The sequence below is a fragment of the Styela clava genome, chromosome 6 (assembly GCF_964204865.1).
Source record: "Styela clava chromosome 6, kaStyClav1.hap1.2, whole genome shotgun sequence".
Classification (NCBI taxonomy): Eukaryota; Metazoa; Chordata; class Ascidiacea; order Stolidobranchia; family Styelidae; genus Styela; species Styela clava.
In genome coordinates, this window is record NC_135255.1 from 22027423 (window position 1) to 22054680 (window position 27258).

The 27258-nt window shown below is 36.0% G+C and overlaps 2 protein-coding genes and 1 long non-coding RNA gene across 3 annotated transcripts; all 3 read right to left on the reverse strand.

Annotated features, from left to right (window-relative positions):
* Window positions 1-361: 361 nt before the first annotated feature.
* Window positions 362-2624, reverse strand: LOC144424515 (uncharacterized). Its single transcript, XR_013476744.1, has 2 exons — window positions 1798-2624; window positions 362-1506 (listed from the first exon to the last, which is right to left on the reverse strand). It is a non-coding gene; the product is annotated as an uncharacterized LOC144424515 (long non-coding RNA).
* Window positions 2625-3402: 778 nt separating this feature from the next.
* Window positions 3403-20920, reverse strand: LOC144424292 (uncharacterized). The gene is made up of 4 exons (XM_078113445.1): window positions 18763-20920; window positions 12647-12807; window positions 10285-10472; window positions 3403-6849 (listed from the first exon to the last, which is right to left on the reverse strand). The coding sequence occupies exons 1-4, from the start codon at window positions 20174-20176 to the stop codon at window positions 6765-6767; spliced, it is 1848 nt and encodes a 615-aa protein (XP_077969571.1). The 5' UTR covers window positions 20177-20920; the 3' UTR covers window positions 3403-6764.
* Window positions 20921-23926: 3006 nt separating this feature from the next.
* Window positions 23927-26617, reverse strand: LOC120331561 (vacuolar protein sorting-associated protein VTA1 homolog). The gene is made up of 2 exons (XM_039398657.2): window positions 26325-26617; window positions 23927-26041 (listed from the first exon to the last, which is right to left on the reverse strand). Exons 1-2 carry the CDS (start codon window positions 26565-26567, stop codon window positions 25424-25426), a joined length of 861 nt encoding a protein of 286 aa, XP_039254591.2. The 5' UTR covers window positions 26568-26617; the 3' UTR covers window positions 23927-25423.
* Between the last annotated feature and the right edge of the window lie 641 nt (window positions 26618-27258).

The window sequence follows — 27258 nt, forward strand, 5'->3', positions numbered from 1 at the left end:
TATTAGTTAAGTTATGCTAAGACGTTGTTGAAAAATGTATAAGTAAGTTATTAAACACTTGTAGATCCTTACCACGGATATGGGCCGTGAGACGAAGTCATGAAAACGCCCAGAAAATGAGTTTCGTAGCGCACATCTGGTACCGTAACTAAATAAATTCTTCAGTTTTGTGTGAAAACGAACATAATGAACGCATTACAGCTTGTTCCACAATCCTGTTGCGAAATTGAATATAAGAGGTTCCCGGAAATTCAATAACCATAAGTTCACAACACATACATAAGAACTATGCAATTCGAGAGCCCTACAGCACACTAACACAAATTTATTCCTGTAATGTTTTGCCTGACCAAAATCGGACTTCCTCAGTCAATCATAATTTATTAGGTAGATTACGAAAAATATGGCAAACATGTAACCAACAACAAAAAATACTTTAATTGTGTGACAGGAGTTGGGAGTGAGCTCGAAAGCAGCGACACCAACAACGCTGATTCACATTTGCGAATAAATTTTATGTAATAACCACAAGCAGTTTACAACAAGAACAGCATAAAAAGCTACATCCATTTTATAGAGGCTATCAAACGTATTTATTTTTAAGCAATGAAGTCACAAATTAACATCGTGAGCACGAAAACACAAATAAATCAGTTATTTCTCACTTAGAAATTTACAGCAAAAGTCAAGAAAATTAAATGAATGTACAATATGTACATAAAATAGTGAACAGAAATATTACAATTTACAATTAATCTTTTTTTAGTTTATGTGGTTATGTATTTAAACAAAGGCAATAATATTTCTAGAAACAGGACTACGACACTAACAAATGTCCGAAAAAACAACAAATAAATGATACTTATTAAATCAACTGTAATATCTAATTCACTTTCTTCTGAATTGTTTTCGAAATCCACTATCTCAAAAATCGACTTTTCCTCTATAAGTGTACTGTGATTTTTGCAGTCAATACAAAAACAAAAATCTGTGCAATTTAAGTTGATTTTGGCACACTTTCATAAAATATTTTGACTATTTTTCTTACACTTGCAGTTTGCCAACTCAAGAACTTATTTGAGGGCCACATGCTTCTTCAGTGAATCATTGTTGGGTGGAGAGTATAATCCTTATGTTTGACAGTGTTAAATAGACGTGCCCTGGTATCATTTACATTCTTCATATCCTCTTCAAATTCCTCAGCTTTATTTATTAATGCCTCGTTAACCTCAAAAGATCTTCATGGTCGAGGGAAAAAAATGAATTGAAAATCTCAATGAAGTCTCCAACATGAATTTGATGGGCAGTTCCAATTGCAGAAAAGTGCTAAAGTATTTCAATATGAATAGCCCATCTAAGCTGTTTGCAACTATTATGATTCTCATATACCTTTAAGCTTTAAGACTTCTTGTTTCATCCATTTTATAGCACTGATAGCAGCAGGGATCAGAGCCTGCGTTAGGTCGGATTGGTGGAACATTGCCGTTTTCTTTTGTAGTACAGTATCTAAAATGAGGAAGAAAATAATATTTGGAGCAGCATGAGTTTAAAAATACCCCTAAACACTAACTAATACCTTGAATACATAATGCATTTTATCTGATGTACTAAATGAGCGTATATATGCTCATTGCATGTACTACAGTCCAGCAGTGTTTGCATACCATTACTAGACTATATCTACACTAAATTTTGATATATCACAGTCTGAAATGTCCTATGACAGTATGAGTACCGGTATGGACTATAGACTATATTTTAAAACATCAACTGTTTGTCTACAACTTGATTTCTCACCTCTCAATCATTTCCAATGCTACCTTTCTTTCCACTCCGGCATAACTTATCATTGCTTCCCAGGTTCTTGTCGACTCTATGAATTTAGATTTAGACCAACCGACATTAGTGAAATTGAATAATTTCTTCTCTTTCACACAATCGTGCATTACAGAAACAGCCATTCATTTATATTTCCAAATATGCTGTGGTCTATATAGTAGTATAAGTCTGCTGAATAGTCAAGAAGAGTCATTAAATTAATCATAAACATTTCATGCAAGCCAGAAAATATCGTTGTTTGTGACATATTATTCTAGGTCTAGCCTTCCTTGGAGTTACCGCTCCGTACCTATTTAACAACGTCTTATGAGCTAGTGCTCAACTAATATTGCTATTTATGGTAAGGATATACAAGTGTTTAATATCTTACCCATACTTTTCAACACCTCCTTAGAATAACTGAACTAATATTACCGGTAACTGAAAAAAAATATGGAAAGGCTACTCAACGCAAAAGCGAGCAGTTGTAGTCATCTGATATTCATCCGACCACTGGGGATCCACCTACAGCTGACTAACTTGACTGTTACGTCGTGCAGAAGTCTGCGTTCATTGGCCCATGATACCGGAAAAGCAGAGAAAATAGGACAGATGGTAACACATATTTATTGTAGTAAAAGCGTCTTTTCTGTAAAACGTGCAACTTTTGGAAGTGGGAACAAGGCAATATTTGTTACTAAATTTCTAAGGAACATTTTAAAATCATTTTCAGGTAGTTACCTGATGTGCGCTACGAAACTGAAAGATAAATGTCCTCGGCTCGCGGCCTAAATACTCTGAAGCATTTTATACAAGTCAGCATGAGCATACGAGTCACTCGTGATAAGCGTATTTGGTTATAATTAGTCATTCTCCGAAACAAAGTGAAAAAGCATTTAAATATAGAATAAATGAAAAAGTATGAAATTTATCTCGATATGTGAGTTTTACAATTTCGAATCGAATTTATTCGAATCAACTGCAAGTTTGAATTTTCTTAAAAAACGCCGTGATATGTTAAAAAGGGGAATTGCATGATTCAACAGGCGATACATAACGAAAAGTGGTTTTCAATCGGGTTCCGGTAGTAAAGTCCAGTGTTTCTCTTCAAATCCGAGAGTATATTTAATATACATATATTGTTTAAAAATAATAAAATGCCTATTAGGCCCGCCACCTTTTATTTAACCTGCTCTACTTTGAGAATCATTTTGTTTTGAAGGTGTTAGGTTTACTTTCTTATATATTCATAGTTTATACAATTCAGTCAATTAAACTATTGTAAAGGGGTCCCTCGAGCCTTTCCATTGGGGTTCCGCTCCGACAAAAAATTGAAGGCTACTGATATACAACAACAGAGATCCTCTGGATGGGTCTCCGACACGATGCACACGGGCCCGTAAGGAACACGTGAGTCGCTGCAGGCCTGTTCTAAAGTATGCTCAACTAATGTCGCAATCTCGCGTTATTTCTCGCCTTCAACAAACTCAGACCCGGAGTGGGTTTGTGGAGCAGCAAAAATACGATCATTATATGTCTTTTAAGAGTTATATTCAATTAAAGAATTGTTTCTCATTGGTATGTCATTGACTTGCGTCTAAAACATTTAGCAACTAAGATATTGAAACGAATGTGCTGAATAAAAATTACTTGGAGTGATCGAATCAAATGTGTTTAAGTATTTTTTCCCATTTACAATCGGACGCTAGGCCAAGGCACTCAAGGTTGATACCCCCATGCAGCAAGAAATTTCTACGAGTTCGAAAAAAATGTTAACAGCGCGATTTTTATTCTTGCGTCAAACGCGTATTACTAATTTTTGCGCCGTGGTGGATATCAAAGTTTAATTTATTTCTCGCATAACTGTACATTTAGTGATTAGTCCAACGAACGCAATTGTTGCCAAGCAACCGTCGCCACCGAGAATAACTAATGAAATTCGGACATCGAGAATATTCCTGCATCGTGCAAATAATGTTGCGTTGTGCTATTTCGTAGCTAAAACACACGCAATCACCCCTGAGTTAATGTGACCGCTGGTCAGTTACGGTTTTCGCGCTCGGTCAAGTTTGTACACTTGCACTAATTAGCTAGTTTGCGTGTTTTCATTGCCGATATGAATCGTTACTTATTCGTTTACCAAATAATTTGCTATAACCCATCTTATGTGGGGAAAGACCACAAGCGTGAAAAATCGCCTGTTTCAGCCGTTAGTCATATTACTCCGAATGCTGTACCGAAACTGATTGGACCCAACTTGGAAGTATTTTCATCATGACAGAAAGGTCTGTGTAATAACTAGCAACCATTAGTTTTTTTCGCAAAAGACTTGCGGCAAGCTTGTGGAACACAGTCATTTAGATTGTTAAACAATATAAACTACTTTTTTTCATTTCTACGCCCAAAACCATGCTACTGCTATAAATGCAAAAGCAATAATACAATTGAACAAAAAATATTTCAATACTACAATCTATACAGTCTTCAACTATAAAATAGAAACTAAAATCAGCCGACTATGGAATCTCTGTGACATCATGCAGAACATTTGGAAAGATTTTCAACCATGAACAAAATGCAGATGCTGACCTATCAGTGAGACTTTAATTTAGAATATCAGTATTTATATCCTAACCTAAAACATACCATTCACCTACGAGCTTATTTGCTTCTAGGCAATGTGTCCATCTTGATCTTAATTTCAACGGAAATGTGGCCGCCCTAACCTTAATTTAAACAATCCCGATATTTATCTAAATTCGAAACCAATCATATGCTGGAGGTTACAACAGATAATACTTTTTAGATTTCATACCAAAGCATTGCCTTATATTTCAAAGATGCATTGCTTATTTATTTCAATGCAAGATAAGCTTATGCTTCTGGATTTATGTGAAAGATGGTTACTGGTAAGTGCGGGTTGACCACTGGACTCTTGAATGAATAGCTGATTGGCAATATTATTCGTCAAATAATCTGGCAACATGCCATAGTCCGCCATAATTGAACGAAGCTATCTCATGAGGTTTCTTCTCCTACGGATAAATAATAACAGTAATATGAATATAATATCCAAATGCCTGTTTGCTCATAGCTGTCTTAATTACAGTGTTGGATGGGCCGTAACATAAATGAAAAACACATCACTATGAACAATATCAAGTAAAATTACTATGCAATTAGGAAAATGAAAAACTAAATGTCTATAAAATTGGATAGAAGAAACGACAACACTGGTAATAGTATGAAATTGGATAGTACACTGGTAATAATTTGAATCACATAACATACATTATATATTAACTTTGGATAGGAAATGCATTGTTGTATCACAGTCATTTAGGTATAAATATAGAATGTTCCAGCAAGAAAATTCTATTAAAAACAGACACTGGTATAAATAAGGGAGAAAAGTAAGAGCTAGAAAACATATACAATGGGTGCTAAATGTTCAACTATTATATCACAGTGGTCAAATAACTGAAGGTAAAAACCCATTCAAATAAAGATTAAATCATATAGTTAAAAAAAGGCATTAGAAAAACTAATGGAGGCTAATATGGTGGTGGTATCTGGTTGGTTACAGCTTCGTCTGCCAAGCAAGTTCATGATACATCTGAATATAGATCAGATTTTGGCATTTCATTTTTATGATAACCAGGCTAATAGCAGAGTGCTCAACTAGCCTCTCTGCCAGGATAAATACAAAACTTGTATCTTACAATTAAATAGGCAGACTATGCCATGCATCATACTGATTCAGGTTTCTCTCTAATATAGAAGATATTCCCCGATTGGCCGCCTAGTTGGAGTAAAACTTGTGAGAAGTATTCAAAAAACTGGCTCAAAGCATCTTTTTTTCAATAAACACAAAAATACTCTTTTCTTTTTGTAAGGTCTTGAAACAACTTTTCCCAGTATGATAATGACTAACATAATTGATAGTAATTGAGATGGAACTGATTAACAGTGAAAGAATAAAATGTATAAAAACGGGTCAAATATGCAAACAAAGTGAGTAACAATACATGAGTCTGGAAGTCAATCTACAAATATCGTATTTGCTCATTTTACAGCCCGGGCCCATATTTTTTTTTCAACCAACTCACCAACCGGGCCCTTGTTATTTTCGATCGTTACAATATTTAATATATTGTTATTTCCAGTTCTCAAGTATGATTTAAACTAGAATAACGAAAATTTTGACTTTTTCTACGCACCGCAGGTACAAATCCGCAAAAGAAGAAAAGTTTTGCGACGCCCTATCAATATTGAAACAGCGCACTTGGCCGTCACGGGTATTCAAGCACCGGCCCTTTTTTATTTTTATGTTCTGTTCACACAAGCGACTATTCAAACGGGCCCTTAATCAAGATCGGGCGGTAAAACGAGCATATACGGTATATGCATATATGCATATTTATCATGGAGTTGATCAACAATAAAGGATGAAACAGATAAAAACGATGATAATTTGAGAAAATATAAATTGTTTGTTTTGAAAATTCTGACTTATTAACGTTGATTAACAGTATAGAGTTTGATTTAAAAACGAAAATTGAGTCAAATTTGACTGATATTGCAGTTCATCAAACGTTATAATAATCAGTAAGTGGCATAATGAAATGCTTGATAATAACAATATAAAAACTTTTACAAGATAGCTACAGGTAGTTCCGGTAGGTTTAGATGGATTTTCCACCCCGTTCAGACAATTTAGGGTCTGTTCCGGTAATGACAGGAACTTATTTTTTACCATTGTACCCCCAAAAATTGCTGTTCTATTTTGAAAATTGCCTTGAGATATCTTTAAAGATATCTGAGTCAATCCGAACTTTATAAGTGGCTTGATGAAATGCTTGATAATGACACTACAAAATCAATGGATGAGTTTTAATATAGTATTGTCCGGATAGTGTTGAGCGTCCATTGTTGATCATCTATTGTTAGTATTCTATTCCTGCTGCATTTAATTTCGCCTCCAATGCATCACAAAGTTTACGCTCATGGTCATCATCAGGATATCCATTGCTGAAAAAGATTAGATTGCATGAGAGATAATGGTAGTTGCATATGAGTCTGATTTCAATTAAATGTAAAAAATAAGATGTTCAATAAAAGAACACTGAAAATAACAAATATATTTGACTGCTTAGGACTAACAAATGCTTAACTTAACGATGCCTGTGTGAGTGAGATTTGAATGTAAGGAATGTAAAATATATATTCATGATGCACGATGGCACAATGGTTGAAGCGTTAAACTTAATTGGGTTGGCATCGCAAACTGCACATCTTTGGTTCAAATCCAGTGGCCATCACCCTACCCAAAATATTGAGTAGGCAATGCCGAGCCAAAAAAGAAACTAGTTCTGCCAAATATTATTAGCTTCTTAAATATTGCTACATATCAGTGGAAGCTTAAACAACTTATCCAAAATATGTGGATAAGCGTCGTATGATATAAAAACTCAAAGATCTCGTTTATAAAAGAATTTTAAGAATAAGCAGTGTAAGTTTAACTATAATTTATATGTTGGAAGCCCAATAAAACATTGACAACAGAGAAGCAGAAAATTTAGTCGTTACTGGAATACGGATCAAATAGTTACAAAATTGGGCAACCATAATTCCAATGACAGATGTGACAACAGAGAAACCTAGTAAACAACAGCTGGTCATTGAACCTGGTTACAGTCGCGTTGCAAACAATTCAAGCCTAAATACCATAATGGTTGATTCTGATTGTCACTAAGAAATTACCCTCAGTCACATACACCCTAACATTTTGCAACAGCGTGGTCAATATTTATCAGGAATAGAAAGAACGCTTCCTGGCCATCCCTCACCCATCAACTGAAATTTGATGGATGCGATGGTTTCTTATATATAGCCTTGTTCAAAGTGAACGGTGTATAAAAGATGTGTATAAACAAATTTAAATGTTGCTTGAATCAAGAGAGGAAAGTTGAGAACGTTATACTTGATTTTACCTCAGACAAGATATCTGTGGTTGAGTGGTTACAAATGTCACAAGCTGGATGGAAGGTTATGGGATCAAAACTGCCACCCAAACATGTCTTTCTTTGATTTATAAATAAGAGTTTGAAAAACAGTGTTTGACAAAAAACATGACTTTGTGTGCAAGTTCATTTTTCTAACTTTGCATAGAAGGTCAGTTTGGAAAATAAATATTGATTTGGTTTATTTTGAGGTACTCCCGTATAGGCTTGCACGTAATTGACAAAAATCAATTCCGTAATTACGGCCAAATCGATTACGTAATGACCCCGTAATTGCGATATTTTTTCACACATTTAAACCTATCATAACAACCAATTGAATCCACTTCATTTTCGATTGCGTAAATATCGAGTTTGGGTTTTCATATTCCTGGCAGTACTACACGCCGGCGACAGATGTTAAGACAAGAGTGAATTCAAATTAATTTTATTCTGATTTTTATCTTTTGTGCTAGCTTTGATTTCCTTTATCACCTTCGCAAATTAACCGTCCCAATTTTATGCGATCAATTTTATCATTACCGACACTGGTATACGGATATTTATGAAACGATAGTTGACTTTTTTAAAATCGTATTAAAAAAAATGTCGGGTTTCCAATTTATCAATGCCACGACGAGCGTATTCTCTCGTTTGATTATACTTGCGCTTGCCTCGCGACGAAGACTTGTTATTGCACCGTTTTTAACATTATTCGACTTTACTACCTAGTCAGCATTTTATAATAATTATTGATGCCGACTTATTGACGTTATTCCGATGACCATGCTTCATTTTACATAAAATCATTTCGCGGCCTAAATGTTGTAACATTATTTGCAACAAATTCAGATCAAATTTTAATTATTTGCGCATAATTTAAATACCGTACTTATATGATATGGCTTTTCCGAAAATACAAAGTTATATCGTAAAAAAATGCATATTGTGACATTTATTTTGCACTCACGAAAAAATTAACCTATTTTTCTAACTCAAGTCGACGATCCTACCGGCCAAGATTGACACAAATTTGGTCGAGTGTCGGTGATTTTCAAGAATCAAAATAAGTTGCCGCATTTGGTAAAAACAGTTAATCATATTTGGCCGAAATATTGCGAGGCATTGTGGAAAATGCTAAAACCGGTAACAGAACATCAAGGTTTTGTAATTGAAAATGGTTCTCGGCTCTCACACAGAATAAACACACTGGCTCATACTTGATATTTGATAGTAGTTAAATTGAGAATATTGATCTGTTAAAAACAAAAAAAAACGATCGTCGAAATTCTTAAATCTCGTTGCCTTGGTTAAATATAATCCAATGATCGGGACATTTTCAATTAAATACTGCACAAAGATAGTTACACATTAAACATTTAGGCTACAATTTAGCTTTTTTTTTTAATTTCAATCATACACTGTGGTGGAGAAATCCCACTATTTAAATAAGGGTAACTATAAAAATAGAATAGGATTCTGGATTCGATTTAAGTATTCTAAAACAGTGGTTCCCAACCGCCGGTCCGCGGACCGTCAACGGTCCGCAAAGGATTTTTACCGGATCGCGGGAAATCCCGTCATATTGTTGTTTCTCTACCGTCTCAATCGCTTTACCGATGCCGAAAAGACGAAGTTGCGTTGGTTCATTACGCAATTTCTCTTCCGTCGTCATATTGCTAATTTTTACCGGATCGCGGGAAATCCCGTCATATTGTTGTTTCTCTGCCGTCTCAATCGCTTTCCCGATGCCGAGAAAGACGAAGTTGCGTTGGTTCATTACGCAATTTCTCTTCCGTCGTCATATTGCTGTTTGATAAGCGCGACATTAATTATCACGGTGACGTATTGGCAAGAGAGAGAAAAGTGAGAAAAACGGCTGCAAATACCGAAGCTCTAACTTCTTCTACTTTTTGAACTTTCACTTTTTGCAATCGACGGAATTGACTGCTTTGAAGAGAGCTCGTTTCAATCGCGAAAGCGCTCGACCAATAATTACGACTTTACGTAATTCGTAACTTCCCTTCCGTAACTCGAAATAATTCCGTAATTCCGTAAATCTGTAAATTACGTGCAAGCCTACTCCCGTAGTATGTGAACCAAGATGGCGGACATCGGAACACAGTATGTATATCAGGTTTGGGTTGGGCCATAATTTCAGGTACAAATACTACAGGAGTCACTTGGCTGGTCCCCGAACTCGTAATCGAACTAAAACAAGGATAATTGAAATAAAATTATGGCCTAACCCTAACCTGATACACAGTATGTTCAGGTGTCCGCCATCTTGTTGCACATACTACGGAGCAGCGCCAATTTTAATTTTTGCAATTCACATTTTAAATCTCAAATTTTGTTTGAACTAAATTTTTAATACATCTGTACTTGATATTACTTAGCTGGGGCCTCAGTCAATCCTTATAACAATAGTGCATATTTTAGAATATCTAATCAGAAAACTTACTTATCTGGACCTCCAAGTTCGTTAGTCTTATGAGGAATTTCATCATTCCATATTATTTTTCCTCTGCTGCTTCCAATTATCTGAATCTTGAAGAGCAATCCTGCATTGAGTGCTTTCTGGAGCAAGTCATTAAGGTATCGGTTCGAAGGCAAATATTCAGTGAACTTCTTTGCCTCATATGAAACACCCTGCAAAAATAAACATCTCTAAGTTATTCAACTTCCATCTCTGATAATTATTTAAAACTGATATAAACACCAGGTCATATGTTGAGCTTTAAACTGAAATCTCTGCAACTCAGGATCGTTTCGAATAAAAATGATGATTCCTTAGAAGCAGACAGTTGCAAAATCATTCTTTTTATAGGATGTTATCAAATACTCACTCTGAACAAGGCGAAAAACAAGCTAAGGCCTAAAGCAGGGGTCGGCAACCTACAACCCGCGGGCCAAATTATCGGCCGGACACTTCACTGAATTATAGTAAAAAACCAGCTGATTTGATGATTATATTCTTTATGTCACAAATTTAATGTGATACACGTGTAGACTTAAGTATATAATTCACAATTACTCGTTAAATGAGCCTATAATTTATATATAATTGGACAAATGACAACAAAATGCAGAAAAGTTGATCCTAAGTGCAAAGTGTTCAATGGCGCAGAATATATTCAAATGGAATTTTTTATAGATGCAATGCAATGAGGAAATAAACCTATATTTTATTCGTGACAAGTATCACTGCTTGATTTTTATTGTAAGAAGTATCATCCGTTCGGTTTTCAACTTTCTAAAAATATGTGTGGCCCGCCAATGACTTGCAACCCTTAATTTTGGCCCGCAAGTGACAAAAGGTTGCCGACCCCTGGCCTAAAGCAATATCCAAATTAACAATTGGAATCTATTTCGCTAAACATTGCCTATCAAAAAATTTGATTTCCAGTTGAGAAGGGCACACATTGGAACCAAAAATATTTTACATTTTATATTTTTTTTCCGGTGCAAACAAGAAAAAAACCTCAGAAAACATAGAATCAGTGGCACCTTGTTCAGAGTTGCCTTCACATAATTTATTAAAACAAGTTTTAATTTTTCAAGAAAGAAATCAAACATAATATATCTATTATTGGGAGCAGAGTTAGAATTTGATGACACTAACATATTACTGATACACAAAAAATCCACTGATATGTAAGAGGTGATTTAGGAAAAAACAAAGGACCAACATTTTTTCAGGCTGAGCATTGCTTGCCAATTTATATACATCGTTGGTGAGATCGTCGATTTGGGATTTGAAGATTAATGTTAGGAGAAGTAGCCAAACTACGTTGGCATCACAGGTTAAAAATCTCGGATTCAAGCACATTACTCAGTGCATAATGAAATAGGTAGGAGTGTAAGATAAATTAGGTGACAATGCAACCAGGAAGAATTCAGTTCTACAATAAATAGTAGTGCCTTGCGTATCAGTGGCCGCTCATACATAGCCTTGTTTGAAATAAAAGACATGACAAACGTTTCATAGAAAAAATTCATATGGTAAGTTTGTCATTTTAGGCGTTTGGAATTCTTAAATAATATTTTTTTCCAATATTAAATATATTTTAAATTGGGTCATGTCCAACAAGAGTCTGTGAAAATCAATTACATATGTACAATTACATATGTGGATATTTAATTCAGTAATGCAGAATAACTGATATAAACACTGCTTGGATTGATTTTTGCAATTGGCAATGTCAGATTTCAAAGGAAATCATACGGTTTTCTTCAATAATCAAATGCTTCAAAAGACAAATTTTGAAATGAAAACCTCAAATCAAGAATTTGCTCTATGTAATATAAAAAATTGTGAATATATTCATTTATTTTGGACATCAGCACTGGTAGAGGTAAATTCTGCAAGGGGCCATTAAACCAAGATAAAAAACTGCTTTCTGGAAACATCGGAAAAAATTTCTAGAACATCTAAGCACTAAGGTGTTGTGGTGGCCTTGTGGTTATAGCATTGGACTTAGCTATGTTGGATCATAATTTGAAGGTCCCAAGTTCAAGTCCCATGCCCACTGCCTTATCCAGGATGTAATAACTTGAGTAGGCAATTCCGAAATGAAAAATTATAGTCCACAAATAGCAGCTTCTTATGCATTAGCGGTTACTTATACAGGGCCCTGTTTAAAGTGAACAATGTAATAACGAAAAGTGTAATTAGGATTCAATTGCTATTTGGGGGCAGGAAAATTGTATTTGGAAGATTCAATGTTAAACATAGAATCAATATATATTAATACAACAAGAATCCTGGTTCCAGTAAATACATAATTTAATATTCAACCAACTGAATTCATTACATGACTCACATTCAGACTTCCAGCAGGGAATGAGTAGGTGAGGACATAAGTGCCCGTAAAATATCCTGGCAGTGGTTCCTTCAACCTTTCCACTGACATTCTTCCATCAGGTGGTTGTTGGTTGATGATTCTTAGACCAGATGAAGTAGCTTGACTTGAAGACTGAGATTCTGTAGATTGAAAATTATTTTAGTGAAAGATGATCATAAGACATGATTCTGATTACGCTTAGAATAAAACGATAGGGCATTTTGTGATATTATATATATAAGCCCTTATGAAATCTTATAAGCCCTCACGGCAGTGCTAGTCTCAAATCGTGTAATTATTTTTACTAATGCTTTTGCATATGAGTAATATTGAATATTTTGTCAGAATCTACTATTATCTGTAAGTAACGACATTGCCTGCCCAATCTGTTACACCCTGGGTGGCGCCGTAGGATTTGAACCAGGGAGGTGTAATCTGAAATGGCAAAGGCTAAGCCCAATGCTTCAACCACTGCGTCATCACCAACTTGGTATTGGTTCATTTGGTTTTAACCCGTTACTTTTAAATCATAAATACCAGAAACTCGATTGGAGTTGAGGTGACCAATATCCTAATTATGTTAAATATCAAACCAGTATTTATATTGTCTATGGATTAACACTAATTTCAATTAGTCTACATATATTCTAAATTAGAATAAATTCTAAAAAAATTAATAAGAATGACATATTTCATATTTCAGTTGTCCGGACACTTGTGCGATACCCATACCGTCTGATCGTACTACCCAGCATACAGTCACTCATGAAACGAGTGGTTGATACGGATAGTCTGGTAGAATATGGTGAATCGAGGGATGGATTGAAATAAATGGTTGAGCACGCGCGATTTATCATTCGTCTGGATCGGTACGTTAGGGCTGTACGGTATGCCATACCGTATGCACTACCGACATGCACGTTCCATTGTAATCAGGTCTAACCATAATCGCCTTCCAGCCTCGTGGTTGTACGATCAGACAGTAGTGGCTAGAGCCAACGGACGAGTTTATCTAGGCTACTTTATGCACACAGTCCTTTTCTATTAATTCAAGTCTGTGCTATGTGAAATGTCCACATTTTAGTTTTGCAGTTATTACAAATTACGATTACCATACCGGTACTTAATTTAATGGCTGAAAAGAGATTTTGGGGCAATTTCGTGAAAACAACGAAAGATAAGAGGAAGAAAAAGACATGACAATTACAATAACCGGTACCATGCTGGTAAATAATATTACGTACAACCTGTAACTGGCTGCGCTCAATCCATCCCTCGATTCACTATATTCTACTAGCTAGACAAGAGTTTCCCAAACTTTTTAGGCCGCGGAACACTTACACTTTTTATCTCCTCTCGCGGAAAACCAAAAAATGAAAGCGTAAAATTGATAAAAAAAAAAGCAGTGCAATGTAGCAGTCGTGGCGAGTTGAAACTAACAGAATTGTGTTAAACATACCTAAAATATGATTGAATGTTTTACATACTTCATTTTTTATAAATGTTTTATTGCTTCTCAATTTGAATGCTGTGTATATAAATTAACAAATTTATTTTGCCTTTCTACATCGTTTACTTTCCATTACGCAGTGTTTGCCTCTAATGTTACGTCTAATGGAGATAGACGTACTTGCTGCAACTCCGCGAGCTGCAGTTTATTTATCTGCTGAATCGAGTTCAGCGAACATGAGTAATTTTTTCAGCGTTTCAAAGTAAAACCAGGCAGAGATGGCCGAAAAAGAGTTGATCATTTGCCTTCATTCATTATACCTACTTGTTTGCCTACCTTCATCAGGGCATGATATGGAAAGGACACAAGTGCTCTATATATATCCACTTGTGTCTTTTCCATATCATGCCCTGATGAAGTTTTTCTGTATAGAAATTCGAAACGTCGGCAAATTACATCGTTTTGCTAACACCGCTTGTGCTTCATTTATTATCAATACGTCAGGGCTTCCCAAACGTTTGAGCTCGCGTCCCCTTTTAATATATTAAAATTTTCCAAGACCCTTGCCACACGCTAATAATGATAAACAGTTTGATATATGCATTTTTAATATTTTATTGACACAACTAATTCTCAACTTTTAGTAGGCCTACTCAATAACAAAAACAAGCAAATATTTACTCAGATTAATGTTACTCAATTAATTATTCAGTGTAATGGGTGATAATGCTTTTGCTACATAGCAAGTCCAGTCTTGGCTCAATGTTTGTTTATGTAGACCTAAATGATGAATTACGATGTCTGGCCACCGACGGCATGGTCCTTATCCGGAATTGTTACTTACTCTTATTGAACAAATTTAGCATAAAACGGCAGTTTGTGCGACGCCAAATTATCAGGGAAAAAAACTCGCGCCGCACCTACACGAAAAATATGCTGCCTCAAGATAAAACACAATTTTGTCATCGTTTATGTGTACTTTATGCCTTTTGAGGTTTATTGACATGTAGGCCTTATGAATAAAGACAAAAGTTAACTTTTATTTCTTACCCCTGCCTAGTTTTTTTTAATGCTAAAAAATCACTCATGCTCGATAATCTCGGTTCAGCAAATGAATAAACTGCAGCCTACGAAATTGCAGTATGTGGGGTTTATCTCTACTGTTACATAACAATAGACCCTACTCAACAGAAGTAAACAACATAGAATGGTAAAGTGAATTTGTTGATTCATATACACATCATTTACAATATTGAGAAACAATAACACATTTAGAATAAATGAAATATGTGAAATATTCAATCATTTATATTAGTTAATATTTGACACAAATATCCTAATTTTCGAAGCGCACTTAGCAAATCGGGTCCTACGATCAGAATATTCATTGTTATGCAAACTCGATGATTGAGCCGTGTTTCCCCGAAAATAAGAACAAGCCTTAATTTTAAAAATGACTTAGAAAATAGACTTAGTCTATAGCGCAATTTTTTTTGACTTAGTCCCGTGGTGCTCAAAGTGCATCGATTCAATTTTGTCAGGGCGTCGCAAATTTTTGTGATTCGTGCGTGAACCTTTCAACCATCCGATATCTTCATTTTTACTAAAACACCAATACTGCGAGAAATTATTTTGGTTTGTGATTTTGTACCAGTGTAGCCGCTTGGTTACCGAAAATACAACCCATTTTGTTATATCCGGCGATTGAACCTTAATTATGTGTTTGACAAGTATGGTATTGATTGACAGGCAGAGTCTTGATCGAGTAATTATTAACTTTTAGGTTTTGATCCGTTGCGAAAGCACTTTGTTAGTTCGCGCACATGTCTAAAATCTACAAGTAGGCTACGTGTTTTGTCCACACCGCCTTTTTTTCACAAGCACCAATACTTACGTATAGGGGGGAACGTCTGAGTTTGGTTTTATATTGCTGGGAGACATATGCTTTCATATCGGCGACATATGTTAAAGACGACTATCAAGGCTTGAATTCTAGTTTTTATTCTGATTTTTATCTTTTGCGCCGGCTCTGATCTTTCTTGTCATCTTTTGCAAATTAATAACTGTCCCAATTTTAAGTAAACAATGTTATTATTTCTGACACCGGAATGCGGGTATTTATGAAGACGATGGTTGACCTTCTTATGATTTTACTATTTTATTGTGCCTGTTTATTTTCGTATTAAATAATAAATAAAAACCCTGCAAAGTCTTTGAGTGAATCCTGAATGTTAATTTGAATTCAAATGATGATTTAATAACTCAATGGCAATAATGGCAATTCTACTGATCAAATAATGATTCCTTGGAAAAATTTCGCACAATAATTTGTCACCTTGTTTGACATTTTAATTTTACGAAATGGCATTGGTACGCTTTATGCAAAACTGAGAATTAAAACAATACCCAAATACGACTCCTCAAGTTTGTCGTTTCTGTTTCTCAGTAAGAGCCGTGAGGTAATTTTCGCCAAATTCAAGGGATCGGTTTAGTGACGCGCAAGTTATGTGTCCAAGCAAATCAGCCTAGGTAGTAGGTACTCGATATATGAGTAGTGAAATGGCGTTCTAATACGCAAGAGAATGACACCGAATGGTTATTGTTACGTAGCGATACACGGCGCGGTGTTTTTTGCTAGCGATCCAAGTTCGCACCCCCAAAATTATGGAAAGTGTCCACCCCTGGATCTGAGAGATTGTTATACCGTGGTTTTCATACGATTCCATGTGTTATCAAATCTTCTGAGGTTTTCCCGTTTTCCGGCGCATTGCCGGACACAATCATATATTTTTTGAACGAATGTTTAGGGATGGGCAATGTAGAATAATTTACTATTCTAGAATAGTTAAATCGAATCCAGAATACCGAATCCTATTCTATTTTCATACTTATTCAAATAGAGGGAATTTTCCTGATTGCTGGATTTAGATGTCAAAAATTGTAAATGTATTACTATAAATGTATTATTTATTTGGAAATGTCCTTAACATTGGATTTGATTTGATACTAAACAGGCATTTCCCAGGACAATGAAATCTAAGAATATTACAATATTTTTGCTTTCAATTGTTCCAAATGTATGTAATCTCTAAATACTTATATGCTAAATTACGCTTCAAACACTTTAATAGTAAGCGGTTAAATACAAAAATAGATATGAAACGGCATTAAATCATTATTAATGTTATAGAGTGTCGAGTGTACTAAAACACACCCCCTGAGAATTAATTAGATGCAGGACCAGACTGCAACCTATGCGACAGGTGTAAAATATTAAATTTAACCACTATCAATTAAAATCAACCTATTATTCTGTGCGATCAAGACGTGCAAAACAAGGTTCCCGTAAACGTGATTTCGTAGTTAGTTATTAGTTAACATCATCTAATGACAAATTCAATTTCTATTATTATCGTTACATATCATTATCTACCCAGACTTGGCCCAACTCAAACTCAATACGTAACTATTTTCGCCAGATGTGGCATCTTTTTTTTAAGTTTATCGGCGAATAAAATTACTACAGACACTCGATCAAACGTGCGTCTATCTTGAACGATAAAAACGGACCGAAATATATGTAATCTTCTGGGAGTGAAACTTAAATGCGACAGATCGTCGTGATATGCGATATAACTTTGTATTTCGGGAACTGGTGTAATAAAATTATTTTAAAATAATATTTGATTTAAATTAATCGCAAGTAATGTCATAACATTTTACGCCTGGCTTTTGATTTACATGCATCATTTTCTGGGGAAAACTCGCCGATCGCGGAAAATCATTTACAGTAATGTAAAATGAAGCAAGGCACGCCTGTAAACAATTGAAGATTGTTGCAATCAGATTATCGAAATATCGCCAGTAAGTCGCACAAATAATTATTATTATTAAACCCTCGCTAGATAGCAAAGCAGGAAAACGCAAAAAATGGTGCAATAACGAGTCTTCGTCGTAAGGTGCACTTCACGACTTCTTGTCCAGAATACGCCGATTGAGATTACTGTGTTTGATGTTTACCGATTTTACGGGTTCTTTGCGATTAGGCAAGTTTAATTAAACGAGAGAAATTTCCACGCGAGAAAGAACTCGCGCGTCTTTAATCGATAAATTAGAAATCCGAAATACAAAAATTGACGCCCGGCGAAAACGCAAAAATGGTGCAATAACGAGTCTTCGCCATGAGATGTACTTCGCCGACTTCCTGTCCAGAAAACGCCGATTGAGATTACAGTGTTTGAAGTTTACCGATTTTACGGGTTCTTTCCGAGCAGACGCAAGTCTAGTTAAACGAGAGAGATTTCCACGCGAGTAAAACGCTCGTCTTTAATCGATATTTAGAAACCCGAAATGCAAAAATCGACGCATGGCGCCGGAGAGGCGGAAACCGAATCCTGTTATCGGATCCTGTTGGATTCGAATACTTTGGGATTCGAATCCTCCGGATTCAGTATTCTATATTGCCCATCCCTACGAATGTTCACCGTCAACGTCTATTTACAGTCGATATACAGGTACAGGTACGTTTCCAGTTGTGGGGTCGCAAGTATCTGTAGGCTTTGATTTTATGAAAATTGGGGTCGCGAAAATAAAAGTTTGGAAACCACTGATCTACGTTATGAAACACAAATGCAAGAGATTGTACCTGATGTGTCACTTCTGTATCCGCCCACTGCTCCCATCTGTGGTTCTTGGACATTCCTAGACTTGTGGCTACTTGATGAAGTATTGCCAAAGAAAGTTTCTGTATTTTCATCTCTAGTACTTGTAGCTCCAACTGTTAATTGCTGGGCTTGGTACGTTTCTGTTTCGACTCTAGTTTTTGAAGGTGCTGCTTGCTGAGGGGAAAGATCCATTGAAGACGACTTCTTCCTTGCTCGAGAAAATATTTCATCCACAAGAATATCGTAACATTTACGAGAATCTCTGACTAAAGTCTCTGAGCGGACCGTTTGTTCCAAGAATTGAAGAGGAAATTTTTGGAGATCTAGGAGGCCGAACAAATCTTGAAAATTTTTTTTTCTCTTTTGAATATTGTGCTTTATCCATCTAAGAGCTCCGTGCCATTTGACAGTCTCGGAAGAATATTTTGTATTTGGGGATTTGTAAATCCTTATGATGTCATCCTTGCTGATATCACAGAACTCTTTTTTCTCAATAATTTGTTCAAAATTTGCTTCCAGGAATTGATTCATCACTTCCTTCACAGCATTTAGGTTGGTAGCTTGATTAGTTTCAGCCAGATTTTTCAGGATGAAGCAGTTGTCAATCTCAAGATTTGTCTCAAGATTCTTGACATCAGAGAATAATGCAGTGATGACTGAATTCTTCGCAATATCATTACTTTTCACCAGTGGTTCTTCCAACACAGTCTCCAGAAGAAATTTGAAAGGATAAGTCTGGATATTGATGACTGTAACAAGGTCGGCAAAACATCTCTCTGCATCTTCATCTTTTGCTCTTGCCCATGTCATCATAGCTTGCCATGATGTTTGATAACTCACATTTGAAACTTTTATGTAACGCATAAGATCTGGCTTGATAATGAACGGGAACATCTCAGAGGAAATTACTGATTTGAAATTAGTGATCAGCACCTGTTCTGCTTGTTTTTTTATATCGTGGCGATCGTACACTTGAGCCAAGTTGATGACAGAAAGACAATTGGTCTGAGAGAGATTGGTTTTCAAGTAATGGAAGCAAAAGTTAGTCAAGCCAACCATTTGTAACAGGTTGGATGCTTGCAGGATTTGTTGAACGTATTCCATTTTCAAATTTCCTACTCCTTTATACATGAATTCTATACATTGGGAAATCCCATTCTGATCGACATCCTTCATATCGATAAAACCATCCCGAGACTCCTTCATTTTGCTCGTAAACATCGCTTTAAAGTATTCTGATGAGGCTGCCAAGACACAGCGATGAGCACGGAAGGATTTGTCACCAACTTTGACATCGAAATCGCAGAGAATATTTTGTTCTCTCAAGCTATCGAGTGATGTCATAAGCAAACCGGCTTGGGTTGAGTTTGTTTGTTTAATGTAATCTTCATTCATGATCAGTCAGCTCAACCTTACTCAGATCAGTAACAAAGTACAGAACTCTAACAGAAGTATAACAATTCTAACACCTGTATGAAAATAATTCATTTTCCAATCTTAGTAGTGGTTCATCTTCTTACCTAAAGAAAGTTTATCTTGAACATTATGAATTAGTGCTCAATACAGAACATATTTCCTCATTGTTGTAGGTTTATATTCAATAGGAATTACCATATTTAAAAGGATTCAACTGGTAACAAGCAAGCCCTATAACTCCTGATGCATCAAAAGTCTCTCGCAATCGAATTCAATGCGAGGATTATTATGTGTGAGAGAATTGCTAACTTTTCGCCATCGTAGGGTAGTTCACGTAACCCAAGGATGGGCAACTTTTCTAGTCGGCGGGCCAGATGTGGGAAAATGAAGTCCTCGGCGGGCCGGATTATTACAAAAAATACTTCGGTATCAAATCTTTGTTAAATGCTTTGCTCGACACTCTCTGTCAACTTCACGTTTCTTGGGATATTCCATGGTTAATAAAACTTAATATGAAATCTCATTTCTAAAATCTATTTATATTTAGAATCTAAATATAATTGATAACAGTAGTGGGGAATGTTTACAACGCTCTCTGCTTCGATCTTATATTGTTTGTTTAACAAGTCTGCTAACGCAATTGTTTGTTCACTGAGGCAATTGTTTATTTCACCAGCTCGCACTGACAGTGCGATGAGAGTAGAGAGATCGGTAACTTTCAAGAATGATGCGTCGGACCACAATACAGAGCATGGTTGGATACAGTCAGCGGGCCGTATGTTGCCCCCCACCCCTGATGTAACCGCTGGTTGGATAGGGCTTCCTCTACCAGCAAGTCTATGCATCTGAAATCAAATAACTGGCTGACTATTCCATACCCGATATGAACTGGTAAGCGAATAAAAGGACATGGTTCGCGCCATATGATTAAGCTGTCGCACCGAAGTTCCCCTCCCACAGAATAAATATGTAAATCTTATCCTGACTCTTCAATGAGACTTTTTTCCCAGTAAATTGAATGTGGGCTTGGCGCTCTCACCTATTCAGTAAGCTTACTCCTCACCTCTTTCAGATAAATGCCCATAAGCAGACCTTATTAAGACTCATTTATTGCTATTGCTTTGGTTCACTGCTTTATTTGTTGAATAACTCTCTCATTTCTGCACTGCTTTCATGTTAATAATTAGATCGAGCATACCTTGCTATCATGCCGCAATATACTGTATGCCCTACTTAAATAAGGTTCAGTTTATTTGATCACAAAATTAGTCTTTCATCCATTTTTATAGAAACTAACATCATAAAAGAAACAGAAATCGGACTTAAATACATTTTACTATACTATATTATGTACAAGCAGAAATAGAAGTAGTCCTCTCCATATCGCCGTGGTCCCACCCAACGTTGGTTTTTGGGGAGTTCATGTCTCGAACATATTTTTACTTGTTTCGTACAATCTATTGTAAAACACACAAAAATGCGATTTATACCCTATTCCCATCCCTTCACATCAGAACCTGGGATATGAATGTGCCATAAACTGCCTACTGTACATATCATCATGGTGCCGTACCTCGTTGTGCTGTCCTGTGTATTGTACAAGAGTTCTATTTGTATATTTCATGTCTGTTGTCCTACTATAACGCAGCAGTCCTAAACTGCAGTTATACCGTTTAACTATTATGCCGATACTGTTACATTTTTGAGGCAAATAAACATACATACATACATATCCAAGCCAGTGAATTAGGTATATATGCATGAAACGGTGACCGTTCAGTATATTTGAACCCATGTGTATATCCGTGGGTTCAATCTATTTGTGGGTGCTAAACCCCATGGGTTAGGGTTAGTATGGGTTCAAATATCCGTACGACAAAAAAAATTCCATAGGTGCAATAGTATGCAGGTGCAGTTGTCGTGGGTTCAAATGTAATGGAACCGCATGAAACAGCAGCGCTGTCTTATTTTCACTAGAATTGAATTATTCTGACAAGCCGTGCTCTTTCAATAGCTAATACTGTTTGCCAAGTACCATAAAGCTACTTAGGTAAGCTGGTATAGAAATGTTAAGCATCAATACTCTTAAGTTTCAGAATTCCAATAAATCTTTCTGGAGAGATTAGTTCCTAGTCATAATCTTTTATCTTCTTTGTTTCATTCATAAATATTAAAAATAATCTCTCACTGCAACATCCTTGCAATATTTGCACATGGATCTGTCGGCACAGAAGAAGGATAAGTAGTTAGTCCCGTAGAAACCAAATTCACAGTATTTCTTATTTAATTCTTCATTTGGTTGCCATTTTTGTCTCATTCACCCATGGAGTTCTCAGTTAATGCAGGCACATTTAACAATTATTATTCCTATTTACCGATACTAGTTAGTCACCTACAATATGTTTCTGAATTAAAATATACAAAGCATATTGAAAAGTAGTTTGCATGCATTTGTTGAAGACTTCACAAGCTGAAGAAAGATCCACAGATGAAAGATTTACAGACTTTTTGTCCCACTGACGTCCACTCCATGAATTTTACTGGCAACTTGAATTTCACCGTTACAAACCCAATTATCGCAAATATAAATCAATGTATTTGTATATTATATTTTTAAACAACTCCCAAAGGGACTGTCATCCTATGCCAACTATGTCATCCTATGCCAACTCATGACCCAAAAAAAGTTGTCGAAGGTCTGAAATGAACTGACTGTGGAACAAAAAGTCTGTATTCCATCTGAAACACATCGTTGTAATTAAGGAGTCTGATGTAGTTTTTATAATTACTGGTATGTGAAACTTGAACAATATGGATTTTTCCAAAGTAGCTATCTGTGGACAATTAAAGGGTTTCTTTCAGTGGTGAGTTCCTCATGGAAGGAATATTTTCACAGCCTTTTCCTGGGCAGTTAGGGGAAGTTGTGGGACTATACCCCCAGTGCCTTGTTTAGAGAAGGGGTTCTCAATCAGGGGTAAATTTTGCAGGCAAAAAATTCCCCTATTCTACACTGAATAGGCTATAAGTTTCTTTATTCATGCAGCTTTTAAGCAGATTGCTACTACAGAGAAGACTGTCCGTAGATATGTGAACTCAATACAATCCTTCTACATTCACAACTTGACATTAAAAAATTTTTCTTCCAAATCTATTTTTGTATGGCATAGCAGGTATTTGTAGAGGTGAAAATAGGAAATATATTAAGGGGAAAAATTCGATAAGGGATAAATGAGAGAATAAAGGTTGAACACCCTTGGTTTAGAGTGTATTGTGTTGTCCTAATTTTGTGATATTACTTTACAACACACCCATATTCACTATAGCCCTTATAAAAGACCCTAATTTTATATTTGATAAATACATAACACAATAATAAACAGTATAACATATTATACACAAGTCCAAATCTCTAGATTGCGTGCAGAAAAGTGACACTACATATAAATACAAGTGTAAGAAAAAATATATTTAACAGCTACGTTTAAACTGGAGTATCAACCAATTTAGCAATGTTTGTTTGACCTCAACCCAGGGCATTAAAGCACAATAACGCAACATTGGTGAAATTTCCAGAGCTGGGCAGACTTGAGTCTTGGACTTGGCATGAGTTGGATATCATTTATCGGTGACTGAAAATGGCTCGGGCAGTCAGTGTTCTCCAACCTATTGGTTGCAACACAAAACTGGTTTAACTGGAAATCCTCCTCCTTTGCTTTTATTTTTCAAAAATTTTTATTTATCTCAATTTATAGTGAATTTCTTTGTTGATTTTTATTTGGTATTTACGGTAAGTGTTTCACAATTGTACATGTGGGAAGTATCGCAGTATGAGTATGAGCAACACTAACCGTAATTGAAAATATTCTAGATCAGGGGTGTGCAACAGGCGGCTTTGGCTACGTCCCGGCCTGTCAAGCCATTCAGTGTGGCCCTTATGGCCCAAGTATAAAATCCCAATTTCTGTCAAAGCTGATGTTAACAAACTATGCAAAAACTCGAAATTCCAAGTGTCACACTAATGTTAAACAAGAGAGCTACGCCCAAATATATGGACACGTCTGTTCGCAGTACAGTACGGTTTACCGTACCGTCAGATCACAGTCTACAAATATATTCACACCAAGCGAAGCAGTACAGTAGGACACAAAATGGCGTCTGATGTCCGCAGAACGTTAGGTGACGTCATAGCAAACAAAAACAAATATCACGGAGCTAACAGAAATATTTGAAATAAATAAAAGTAATAGCCTTCTGGAGAAAAATTTCATCTTTAACCACTAAAAATTTCAAAGCAATTGGTCCAGTGATCGAAGAGAAAAGCGTTTTTTTAATATTTCCACTAGGTGTCCAAAAAGTGTCAAAGAACAACAAGAACATCATTACAACAAAACGATCATTATGTCCACTAAACGTGTCCAATAAATAAATGTTTGCATTGTGAGAATTTTTTAAAATAGTTGTGTACATAGAAAAACTTTTTTATGTGGCCTGGCCAGATGTCTGAAGTTGGTTATATGGTACACCCCTGTTCTAGATTATTTTCAGTCACGGTTAGTGTCGCTCATCCAGTATCTACCATATTTATCTCTCACAAAGTAATTTTTAACCAGTGATGTCCGATTTCTAGCTCCGAATGAGCAAAATTGATAAAAAATTGTCATACATATATAAAATAATATTAGAATTATTGGTATGCAATAGAAATATTTTTATTACGCTAAGTATTCATGATAGATTGTATTTGAATTACAGGCTTCTTGTGCACTGCAAATATAGTATGATTTAAAAACAAAAATATTATCAACATAATGTGGATCTTAGATAGTAACAACACAATTTCAAATGCGATTAGAAGCCATTAGAGAAAGAGATTTCCAACTTTCCAGGCTTTTTCTCCAAGTTTTATTGTTTTGAAAAATAGCATCAAAATATTTGAAAAAAAAACAAAACATTTTATTCATAAAATTTCTTTCATTTTCAGATGTAAAATGTAAAATTTGTTCCATCCACACCTGGTTTAAAGACCTATTTTCTGCACAGTTTACAGTCTCAAATTGTTGCACTATTAGCTACAAAATTGGCTAAAATTATTGTGCATGCTATTTGAAGTTTTTCACCTTTTTTCGATAATTAATACATAATGCAGTACACAGTTCATACTATTTCGTCTTTCAAGTATTTTTTGAATATTAATACATGATGCGATGAGTTTTACAATTTATGACTTTACTCTTTTCCGGTTTTTAGGAGTCTGATACATTTTTCAAGATTGTCGACTGCAGTAGGAATATCTTGATACATAATAGCACTTGTTGCATATTTGCAAAGTTTCTGTGCCTGGTTGAATTGCATGGGGGTCAATTCCGCTCCCCCTGTCTGAGGGTCGGAGTACGGAGGGGTGGGGTCTTCATAAGATGAAGGTGCGGGCTCAACAGGCTTACTGCGCGCTACTGGTTTAGGAGGCTCAGCTGGCGGTTGGGCTGGGCCTGCAGTTGGTACCGGTGGTGGTGCATACGACTCCTGGTGGCTTGTGCTGGGACCAGCAGCAGCATTTTCTAGCTCATCCTCCCAGCTGTCATCGAGCCCCCCCACTGGTCCAGGTTGTGGTGTTTCCCCGTTTTTCAAACAATTATGAATGTAAGTGGCCTTCCAACGAGCATATTTCCTATGATGGCTCGCCTCTTCACCTAATTCCTCACAAAGTCCTTCCGCAACGTCAAATAGAACAGACGACGTGTAGAATAGTCGTACGACGTTTTTTCCAAAATCAGAACTCCGATCTTTCGCGTCTGCTACACTGAATAGCTTCATTGCCTGTTCCTCAATTAAAGCTTCACCAACAACCTACAAACATAAAAAATAATGTGAAAAAAATTTGTAATCAGTAGCATATATTTTCACAATGCTGAAGAGGTGCAATATACATACAGTATGTAAAGACAAGCTAAAGAGATTCAAAGCTGGTTACTGGGCAGTGACATTCTCAACGAAGTCTAACAGAAAATGATTAGGGAAAAGTGGGACAATATATTGTCAAAAATATTCGAACCAGTTGAGGCAACCTGGTATAACCCCCTGAATAAGCACCACATATAATCATGACAATTGCATTATAGAATGTATTTACCTCTGAAGAAACTTGCTCTTTTCTTTCAGGGTCGACTGATAAAACAGCTTTTTGTTTTTCAAGCGATGTCATTAATTGGATCAAATAACTTTTGCATTCGGGCGATTTTGAATCAATTTTCATCCCTGTTTGCATGGCATGCATATCACAGTAATATGCAGTAACTGGATCCTTTTTTCGCATGTCATTCGCGACCTTTAGGAAAGGTTGGATCGCTTTCAGCTTTAGCGGCAACTGAGCCATGTTGCTAACTATATGACAAAAACTATCTAATGCTGGAAATATAGAAATTCAAAAGTAAGAGCAAATTGACCACCTTTTAATGATCTTAGAGATTAGCACTTTGCTAATAGTTTAGTTCTGACAGCAAATCCTAAAAATTAAAATAAGGCACTACCTAAAATCAAAACTAAAACAAGTACACCTTCGAAATCCAGACAGAAAGATGCCCATGCTCATAACGAAAAAAGATGAAACACTCCATTCTTGACAAATGTGATTTAGACTGCATTGGTTTCACTGTGTTGAATGATGATTGATGAAGTTGTGAAAAAAATTTGAAAAGAGCTATCTTGACCACAGGAACTGGGTACTTCAAATCTCTAATAACTGTTTTTCAATATTTGTTACATGCACTTACTCATAAGTAAGGACGACTCATTTTGAGCAAAGTTATTGGATGTCTAGTAAATCCAGAGGCGCAAGTAACTAGCTAATGTAAAAGAGAGACTGTGTAGGTTCGAATATCACAGGGATAATTATGAGCTGGTAACTGATCGAGAAGCTGTGGCTAGCCATACGATTAAACAGTCTTAAAGGCTTTCCTCTAACCCCGGGATTGATACTAAGATATGTAAATTCTATTCCAACATTAAAACTTCTTGGTGTGCGCATCGTGCTAAGCGTTGTGAGTACGATTGCCACCGCACCTCTG